We start from the raw sequence: 10115 nt of genomic DNA, 5'->3' as shown, positions 1-10115 counted from the left end.
GAGCAGTATTTCTTGAGCCTCAATGAAATGTCGTCATTGAATTACGTACGCGCCAGGAGAGGTTGGAACACACTATTAGAGCCTCACACTCAGGAAAAGGCATATGAATGGAGGTAAATAGATTTCTCCTTTTAGTCCTTTGCCACCGCTTTCATAGTTTTGCAACGTCTTTCACCAGGACATTATGTTTCTGCTCCTCTTCCTCCATTTGAACGTCTGCTATTTTTCATTTCGGTTAGAGTATATTGATACACACAAAGTAAAATGTTAAACAGTAATCCTCTTCCCTTCACTCTCGAAACGAGCCGATGGAATCAACAACGCCACTGTATGTACATAAGTGTGTGTGTGTGTGTGTGTGTGTGTGTGTGTGTGTGTGTGTGTGTGTGTGTGTGTGCATGAGTGTGTGTGTGTGTGTGTGTGTGTGTGTGTGTGTGTGTGTGTAAGCCCCGTGCAGCGGGTTTGGCGGGAGTCTTCCCTTACACACTCCCAGCACTTCGCACCACCTCACCCGATTATTGCCCTCACCACCCCCGCCGCCCTTGCGTGCTCCTCATTGTACCCTCCAGGATAGGCATGTTGAGGCGCCCTTTTTTTTCTCCGTCCGTCCAAGGCTTCGGGATCTTGCCAGGCACACGAACAGAGGACGAATTGTTTTGAAAAGGACCGGTATGGCGGGGGAAGGTCGAGGTAGCCTGATACCTCGGCTGAGGTTTCGTGAGGACTTAACCGCAGAACTGTCGACGCTCACTCTGCGGGACGAGTGTTAGTGTTCAGGAGACTTTGATGTGACGAACAGCGCGTCGCTGTCTGTGTGACTCCCGCCAAGGATAGATACAGCACCTTGCCCGCGTCCTCACCCATCCGCCCAGCATCCCGCCCCTGGGTATTACGCAAGACAGGACCACCACACGACCTTGTGGTGGTGTGCCCTGATCTGTGTTAGGGGTCGTGTGCCACCGCGGCCACAAGGGTGAGGGGCACCATGCCCAGGCTCGGGTTTCTTAGTATCTTTGGCGGGCGGACGATGGGCGAGGGTGACTCTAGTGGTGATGGAAACGGCGTGTGTGGTGGTCAGCAGTCCGAGGAGTCTCCGCTCTCCCAAGGGTCAAGCTGCAAGACTCCCGCCAAGTGGCGTTACAGCGGCCACTGGTCGCCGCCTCAGCCTCGGCCCCTCACACCCCGCGAGCGAACCAACAGCGAGGAGCTGCCTCGCTCTATGGTGAACAGCTGTTCCTGGGACGAGTCTGAGCCTCCGAGCCCCGCAGCCACCCTTCCGCCCATTCCCCCGCTCACACTACAGGCTTCACCATGCCTGGGGTCCAGACCAGTCACTGACGGGGAACTAGAGAGCAGTGCCGTGCCCCTGGGGGAGCGGCGACGACGCAGGGGTGTACTCAAGGAGGCAGTGACCAAAATCCTGGAAGATAAGAAAGCCAACAGGCAAGCGAGGCGGAGAGGATGTGGCCAATCGGGCGGGGGCCTGCCGCCACCCCACCCCCGCCGGGCCTCGAGGACAGCCACGCCGGAATCTGACGATGATTCGGCAGACTTCGCCGCCTACCTTCTTCAGCGACGCTCCTGGCGAGGCCGCCGCCACCGCAGCACAAGTAGCGACGCTGAGAGTGAGAGCATAACGACAAGCCAAGGAGACGACAACAGCCCTCGGGCATCGCCCTCGCCCCGCCCTGGCCTCGCACGCCGCGCCTCAAACTTTCTGCTCAAGTCTTTCCGCGCTGTCTCCATGACGATGCGCCTCAACAAGAAGTTCGTGCCCACTTACTACCTTAGCGGCGACCACGAGCTGCCGGAGCCTGAGCAGCTACTTGATAAGTTCGGCCACTCGCTGGACTCACGCCTTGAGGAGAAACGGTCCAGCCATCACGAGCAGCGCTCCCTCTGTGTAGTGTGGGACCTTATCCCCGAGGACGGCAGCACCCCCGCCACGGCCAGGCACCATTGTCCGGTTGACCCCGCCTCGCTTGATTCCTCGAGGGAGTCCTCGCGCAACGCCTCTTCCACAGACCTGTCCCACGACGAGTCCCGCGCCTGCGACACTCCCACCGGCTCCTCCCCTGCCTGGTGCTGTGAGTCAAGTGCCGATGAGCACATCTATGAGGAGCCGCAGCCCAACGGCGCAGCGCCAACAGACGACCCTACCAGCGATGGTTCAGAGGCCCTCGAACCGAAAAATCTTCTCACGTGGCCGCGACTGAGGGAGGGGCGCGGCAGTTTCCCCGCCAGCACCCTCCTCACCCTGCCGGAGGACATGTCTGCAGGAGGCATAAAAGGCAGCCTTGGCCAGGGCCGCCAGGACTCACCTTACCCTCGCAGGTGTCGTGGCTTCCGCTCCCTGCCCTGTTCTCCTTTAGTACCGGCCACCCTGCCACGACCCCCAAGGCAACAAGTTCCCACACTGCACCTCACTCCCAACACCCCAATGTCCCCACTGGCAGCACAACCACCACAGACGCTGCCCCCTCGTCCTGTACTCTCGCAGCGGCCACCGCTGCCGCCTCTGCCCCCTCGCGGCCACCCGCCACACAGTGTTCGGGGAAGGCTGGCACAGCGGGAGTCAGCGCCGCCCTACGCTCAGCCTCAACATGGCAGGTCATCCAACGCTCAGTATTCTGAATATGAGACAGAAAATGTTCGGAATATTGCCTTCAGGAGGAATGGTCCACAGCATTCACCGCTTTTCATCTCCGTCCCTCGAAACTCTTCGAAGGTACAGTTCGAGATGGAAGAAGGCGGCAGCCACGGTTCCGGCCGAGAGTCTCCCATTTACGCCCAGCCCTACGCTTCCTCGCCCGGGCCCTGCCACACGCCCTCTTACACCACGCCATTTAAAAACGTGTACTCCTTCACACCCACCTTCCAGAGCCCCGCTGAAGCCATTGCGCTGCCCTCACCTGCTCGAGACTCGAACACGCCCACTCAGCAGAACGTATTTTTTGGTCAAGACTTTGAAGTGGAGCAGCACTTGGGCGGACGCAGTCCTTCCCTTGCCACCCAGGGGCGCGACTGTCACCGGGACTCTGCCTACTTCTCCACCGACGAGAGCACCGAGCTTGGGGGAGGACAGGAGGACGCCCCGCGGGGCCCCTCTCCGCCCTTTTCCTCGGCGCTGCTCAGACAGGCCATTGAACACTCGTTGGCCGACAGTCTGCACCGCCTGCCGGAGATGGTAGCCAGCGAAGTGACTCGCCAGGTGCGGGAGTGCCTGCGCTCCAGCACCTCTGAGGTGGCCGCTGAGCTGCATAAATTGTCTTGCAGCAACAATGGGTCTCAGCAGTTGGCTCCTAAACGACCCTCTACCCTTGACCTGCTGGGCTCGCCGCGCCGCCGCCACATGTTCAGCTTCAGCTGCGAGGATTTGCTGGGAGACGACCCCTTCCCGGAGGGCCTCAGCCTCAGCCGAAGGTCGTCCCGCGTGGGTGGCACCATGTCCGTTGCTGACCTGGACATGTGCGGTGACAACCAGTTGTGCTCGATGGGCGTGGCCGGCCACTGGGACCACACCACCTCCGTGCCCACGCACCTCCACCACCTCCACCTGGAGCAAGGCGTGGCGCAAGTAGAGGTGGAGGGTGACGTGGTGGAGCTTCCGTACAAGCACCACCAACCTCTTAAGGAGGCCCTGACGCCCCTTTGCCGTGAGCTGAGTCAGAGCCTCCTGCTGGAGAGGGAAGGCGAGGGCGGCGTGACGGGGAAGAGTGTGGTGCTTCGCCTCAAGGTGAATGTGGACCAGCTGGACGGCGACGACTATAGCGACACCTCCATGGAGTGGGACTACTTCGACCAGCGCGATGGTGAGTGGGCGACGCTGACTGACAACGGCGGCAGTGGTGGCCCAGTGGGAGGGGGCTGGTGGTGGTAGAGTTGCACCTGCGTAAGCGGGGAGCTGTGCTGCGGCCTGTGTCATTTCGGCCTGCAGCACCGTTGGCGGTGCCACCCACCTGGCCTGAATAAGAGGTGACCGTCCCTTGCGTTGTATGAGACAGTTGAAAAGGCTGGACAGGGTGAGGTGGAGAGTGGGCGTGACACTTGATTTACTTATAAGTTCTGGTCGGTCGTTATCATGAAGGTGAGGATGAAAATGAGGGTGACCAGATAAATAAATGAATGAATAGATAATGAAATCATCATGATGGTAATAGTGATGGTTATGATTATATTCGTACCTCATTATGTATACAGTTCCTCAAGACGTGTGTGTGTGTGTGTGTGTGTGTGTGTGTGTGTGGTGAGGTGTTTCCCTATCACAGAGGTCAGAGAGAGCTCCGGGCTGTGCATTCTTTAAGAGTAGCCGGATCAGGGGAAGGAGGGGCAGTCATGAGGCGGGAGGGGAGAACTTGGTGCCATGGCTGGGAAGAAGACCTGGAAGATACATCGTGAGAGGGAGGTGGAGGACGAGGGGGAGAGACTGGCTCCAGGGTGGCGGCGGGCACCTCGCCAGAAGACCGCCGCCGCCGCCACCATCGCCACCGTCGCCACCACCGCCACCGCCGCCAGGAGTTTTCTCAGGGGGGTCGAAAGATTAACCCTTACTTAATACTTTGTCGCCTCTCCTCCTCCACCTCCGCATCTCTCGAGTACAAAACCAATCTAAATAGTGTCCCAAATCAGTATCTTATCATCTGGAATAGCTGTTTAGTCACTGTCCGTTTCAATAGTCACCTCCCAGTACTCTTAGGAAACCGCTCCATGCCGTTGATGTCCATAATGGCCTTGCTTGCCTCGTAACTCAGCTACACGCCACGGAGTTATTTAGTGTGATAGCTCCACGACATTAAATATTTAATAACATATGCTTCCACGGTAATTATGATAATGTGTTAGCCAGAAAATTTCCTCACACTTCGTTGAATGAAAATGTTACATCCGACTTTACCTGCATAACAGTTCCGTCTTTTCCTCCCATTGACGGTGTGGCGAAGGGAGGGACAAGTAGGAAGGAACCTTTTCAGTTGTCTGTATCTATTAGGTAAGAGCTGTAAATACCTGCAGAATATACTATGTGCCACTCAAGCAAGGAGTCTTGTTATAAGGCAACTTTTTATTGGATCCTTACTATCCCATTTATGATTATGACTTTCCTGATCCTCATCCTACTCCTTTTTTGCTTCACCTCCTCCACCTCCATCCCTCCTTCCTACTCTTTAACTTTCGAACCCTAAGGCAAATTCCCTCTCAAGAAACCGTCCCGCCCTGGCGCCTTCGTCCTGCAGGAAACACTAAATTGTAGGAAGCCGTCTGAGCGCCTGACCGGGCTGAGGGGGGCGGCGACGACGGGCGGCGGCGGTGGTGGTGGTGGTGATGGTGGCGGTGGTGATGGTGATGGTAGAAGTGGTGGTGGGGGTCCTTTCCCTTCATTAATTTTGTCCTTGTGATAGTGAAGGAGGAGGAGCAGTAAGAGGATAAGGGATGAAAGTGTCTTTTTAGTGATAGTGTAGATAGCGTGGTGAAAGGATTGCCGCCGGAGAGAGAGAGAGAGAGAGAGAGAGAGAGAGAGAGAGAGAGAGAGAGAGAGAGAGAGAGAGAGAGAGAGAGAGAGAGAGAGAGAGAGAGAGAGAGAGAGAGAGAGAGAGAGAATAAAACAAGACGTAACATAACACCGCTACCTTCCCTCTGGTTATACTATCTCCTCCCTCCTTCCCTCCTTCCTTCCTCCAGTCCAACAGTCTCCTTCCTACCTTTCTTCCTCTTCCACTTTTCTCAAGGTTTCAGTTCTCATACATTTTATTTTTATTTTTTATTTTTATCCACACTTAACCTTTTCATACTTTTACCTTTTAGTCCTTTTAGTCCACTCTCTTCTTACACTCCTCACCCCTAGTTAATCCCTCCCTTTAATTAATCTTCTCCCCATTTAATCCCCCCTATAATATTTCACCTATTTACCTTCCTCCCCTTTGCCGCTCCTCAACCCTCCTTCCCTCTCTCACTCCTTTTCCTCGCGTTCTCTTTTCTCTCCTCGCATCAATTCTTTCCATCTTCCTTGTCCTTTCCTTCAATCCCTGCCATTTCTTATCTCTCTTTCCCTTTGCTTATCTTCCTCCTTTGTCCTCGTATCCTCTTTCCTATCCTACCATCAGTTCTTTCTACCCTTCTTCCTTGTATTCCTCCTCCTCCTCCACCTCCTCTGTCCCATGCCCTCGTTCCCTCGCCGTCCCTCCCTCGCCTTACCTAAAGAGTGGTTCCGTTCCCCATCGCCCCTCTATATCATGGCTTCCTGTTCTCTTCTATCAGTCCTCCGTCGAAGCTCCTCTTTCGTTTCGGTATTTTTCTGTGATTTTTTTCATTCCCTTTCTCCTACACCTTCCTTTTTTACTCCTCACTTTTACCTTTTTTTTCATATATACCCCTTCTCTTATCCCCTCCCTGCTCACTCCCTTCTTTTCTTATATTCTATTCCTTTCATCTTACTCCCTCCTACTCCTTTTTTCTACTTTCTTCTTCCTAATCCTTTTATCTTTCTTTATTTTCTAATACTTTCTTCTTATCCCGTCTTCATCGTATCTCCTAATATTTTCTTCCTTATCCTCCCGTCTTTACCCATGCACCTCAGTATCCTTCCTTCCACCCAGATCTCCTCCTCCTCCTCCTTGTCACTTCCTTCCTTCCTCTCGTGACTTCATTACTGAGTTTAGACAACAGGAGGAGTAGGAGGAGAGGGAGGAGGAGCTCCGTCAGCTACCGTGAATCTGCAGGTAATTGGTTAATGAAGGTAATATTAAGGGGGGAGGGTAGGCACACTTATGTGTCTCATCACCTTGGTTAATCCTGCATGACTGGAGGAAGGGGAGGAAGGGGAAGGAACGGAAGGGGAGGTATGACAACGTGTGTGGAAATAGGATGAGGGAAAGAAAGGAGAGGGATTAGCATGAGGGAAGAGATGAAAGGTTATAATGGAAGGGAGAGGAGAGGAGGATGGAAGAGGTAATAGGAAGGAAAAGGAGGAAAGAGATTAGCATGAGAGAAGGGATGGAAGATTATGATGTGGGGAAAGTGGAATACAGGAAGGAACTGAAATGGAAGCGAGAAAGAATATAACGGGTCCAGGTGTCGTGGGTTGATAGCGGGGTCATTTTTTCCCTCACCCACAATATTGGAGTCAGGCCAGGAGGGAAAATAACTGAATATGGGAGAGAAATGCCCGTAGAGTGTGACCTACTTTGAAATGGAAGGCCCATATTCAAGGACGCTTTCGGGTCTCACAACAAGTATTTCTAAAGGCCACAGTGGAGTTTAGTCGGGTTCTCATGAGTGTTTTCCGTATTCATGGTGGAGAAGCCTTGTTAAACTTTCACTAGGCTCATAAAACTACCAATGGAAATACTCTCAGCCTCTATGAAAGCCTTGTCAAGTGGGGGTATGTAAGCCTCGTAATGTTTGAGAATAATGCTGTTAGATACACACTCCTGCATAACGTAGTAAGTGAGGGAGCAGTGTTGGCAGGTGGTGTCTGTGACTTTCGAGCGTGAGTATGATGCTGGGGACAGGTAAATGGTTTGTGGTTTTGGTCCTTGTTTATATTATGTAGTAAATGAGGGAGCAGTGTTGGCAGGTGGTGTCTATAACTTTAGAGCTAAGTGAGTATGATGCAGGTAAATGATTTGTGGTTTTGATCCTTGTTTATATTATGCTTTGCCTCCTTTGTGTGTTTATGTATATTTCCAAGAGGAATCACGCTTTGGTATACTTCCCTAATACCATAAGCTCAGTGTTGTGATGCATTTAAATCATTGTATTGTGTTTCTATTCATTGTTTTCATTAATGCTTATTTTTCTTTTAAACTCATTACATATTTATGCGTCCATATTACCACCACCACCACCACTACTACTACTACTACTACTACTACTACTACTACTACTACTACTACTACTACTACTTCCACTACTACTACTACCACTTTATATTCACCTGCAACATACATTCCATCAATTTTCTCCAAGCATTTTCTTATTTTCATTCTTTATTTTTCTTTCCGTTTACTTATTTTTATTCTTTATTTTTATCCCTGCCTTCCCTGCCATTAGCCTTCATAACGTCATTTTCGACACCCACTCGCCGCTAACGACGCGATGCACCCCACCGCCCACACTCAAGCCGGCATTATCCCCCGCTAGTCGTCCATGAGAATTTGCACAGTTAATAAAGTAAGCTAATTGGCTATACTGGTGGAGAGCAGCAGATGGCGGGGAGGGGGAAGGGGGAGATCATTAGCCCGGTGGGAGGAGGAGGGAGGGAACGAGGGCCGTGTGTGAGGGTGGGGAAGAGACGGAGGAAAGGATGCTGGAGGCTGGAGGGAAGAGACAGAACTGGGACATGTTGGGAATGATTCTTAATTGTGTTGTCTTTTGTTTCAGGTAAGTTTGTATCCTCCCTTCATCCCCTTCCCCCTTGAGTCCACCGCCCACCTTTGATGAGGACGTGGCGATGTGATGCTGTGTGGTGAGTACAGGTGTAGTAGTAGTTCATAATGAATCTGCAAGAGGCCGACCAGACCTCACTATCTACGAACTTATCGAACCTCTTCTTGAATGTAAATCGTATTAGCACTCACCTAATGTCTGCCGAGCCTGTTTCACTCATCCATCACTCTATTTGTAAACCATTTTTTGTCCGCGTCCTTGTCGCTACGTGTCATACCCGTTTCTCATACCTTATTGATATCACCCTTATTAAAGTCCTTCATCTATCTATGAACTTTGATCGAGTAGTAGTAACACATCGTTGTCCCCATTCATTTTCCAAAGGTTACTTGGGATAAATTGAGAATATAATTATGCTAATACCATAGAGTATTGATGGTGGTTTTGGTGGCAGTAATAGTGGTAGGACTGGTAGTGGTGGTAGTAATGGTAGTAGCATTTGTAGGGCTGGTAGTAGTGGTAGTAATGGTGGCAGCATTTGTTGGGTTGGTAGTGGTGGCAGTAGCAGTTTCAGGGCTGACTAGGACCTCCAGCAACATGGTGGCGCGCTATCGATGCTGCTGCTGATTCTGCTGAGGCCAGCAGTTCTGCGTCCCGCCACAGCACGTAATGTTGGCTATATCGCCTTCTTATCGCCCATCCTGCCGCTTCCGCGACGGTGTAGCTGCCAGATGTTCCCACGGCACTGTTGTTATCAAAGTAACTCTGCATTTGCGACCCATCTCCCCGTGACTCGTTAAGGCGTAACACACCAAACTAAATACATGGTAAGGACCGCAGTGCTTGATGTAATACCTAACCACTCAAAGCCTCGGTCTACACGTAAAGGCCAGATAAAACTACACACTGTGCCCGTATCTAAGTCTGTATATAATACATAGATTTAGGCCTGTATCAGTGATGTCGTCAGCCAGCGGAACTAGATGACCCAACATGTTATCTTGTTACTATATTCTTCACAGTTTCATTTGGCATCATGATTTTTATTTCATTTTATGGCTTCATCAATTCCGTTGATCCAGGTAAAACAATTATGGGAGGACGCTTAATCACCTGCGTCTGGCCAGCTGCTGTTTGTCCGCGGCGGTAAAGTTCATTATATCGAGGCTCCGGTCATGTTTATGGCGGTCAGTCAACTGTTTGTTAACACACACACACACACACACACACACACACACACAAGGTTATGCAAAAGAGCCAAGCGTTTTGGTAAAGGCATAAGCAGAAGTAAGCAGAACAATAATTATAAAGAAAACTATAAGAAAAACTGCAACAATTTTCAACAACAACAGCAGCAGCAACAACGTTATATACCACACTGTGAGGTAGCAGCTTGACCGTGCCTTCCTCCACTACCTTCCTGGCACTGGAACGACGGTGGAGGAGGAGGAGGAGGAGGAGCATGGTTGGGTATTGTAGGAAAAGGGTAGAGGAAGAGAGGTAGGAAAACACCAGGCCGGAGATTGTAGGAGAAGGTGAGGAGAGGAGAGAGAGGTAATGGAGGAAGGAGGAAGGGAGGGAGGAGGAAAATAATAGCCTGTTCTCATTATCTCCGCCTCATTATTCCACATTGGGGGTCACGGCTGGCACTTAAACACACACACACACACAAACACACACACACACACACACACACACACACACACACACACACACACACACACACACACACA

General features: G+C 51.6%; 1 protein-coding gene across 15 annotated transcripts in view; it reads left to right on the top strand.

The window, feature by feature from the left end:
- The first annotated feature begins 807 nt into the window (after positions 1-807).
- Positions 808-10115, top strand: part of LOC126992984 (uncharacterized) — a 117144-nt gene continuing 107836 nt past the window's right edge. For 2 of the 15 annotated variants that reach the window (XM_050851940.1, XM_050851832.1), the window contains exon 1: positions 814-3812. In XM_050851940.1, the coding sequence (XP_050707897.1) occupies positions 986-3812 (2827 nt within the window). In that variant the 5' untranslated portion in view covers positions 814-985. Of the gene's footprint in view, positions 3813-10115 lie in introns of all 15 variants that reach the window. The other 13 variants (XM_050852187.1, XM_050852457.1, XM_050852652.1 and 10 more) reach the window with 11 other exon arrangements.

Source organism: Eriocheir sinensis, chromosome 1, assembly GCF_024679095.1.
Source record: "Eriocheir sinensis breed Jianghai 21 chromosome 1, ASM2467909v1, whole genome shotgun sequence".
NCBI lineage: Eukaryota > Metazoa > Arthropoda > Malacostraca > Decapoda > Varunidae > Eriocheir > Eriocheir sinensis.
This window is presented reverse-complemented; position numbering and strand designations above follow the sequence as displayed.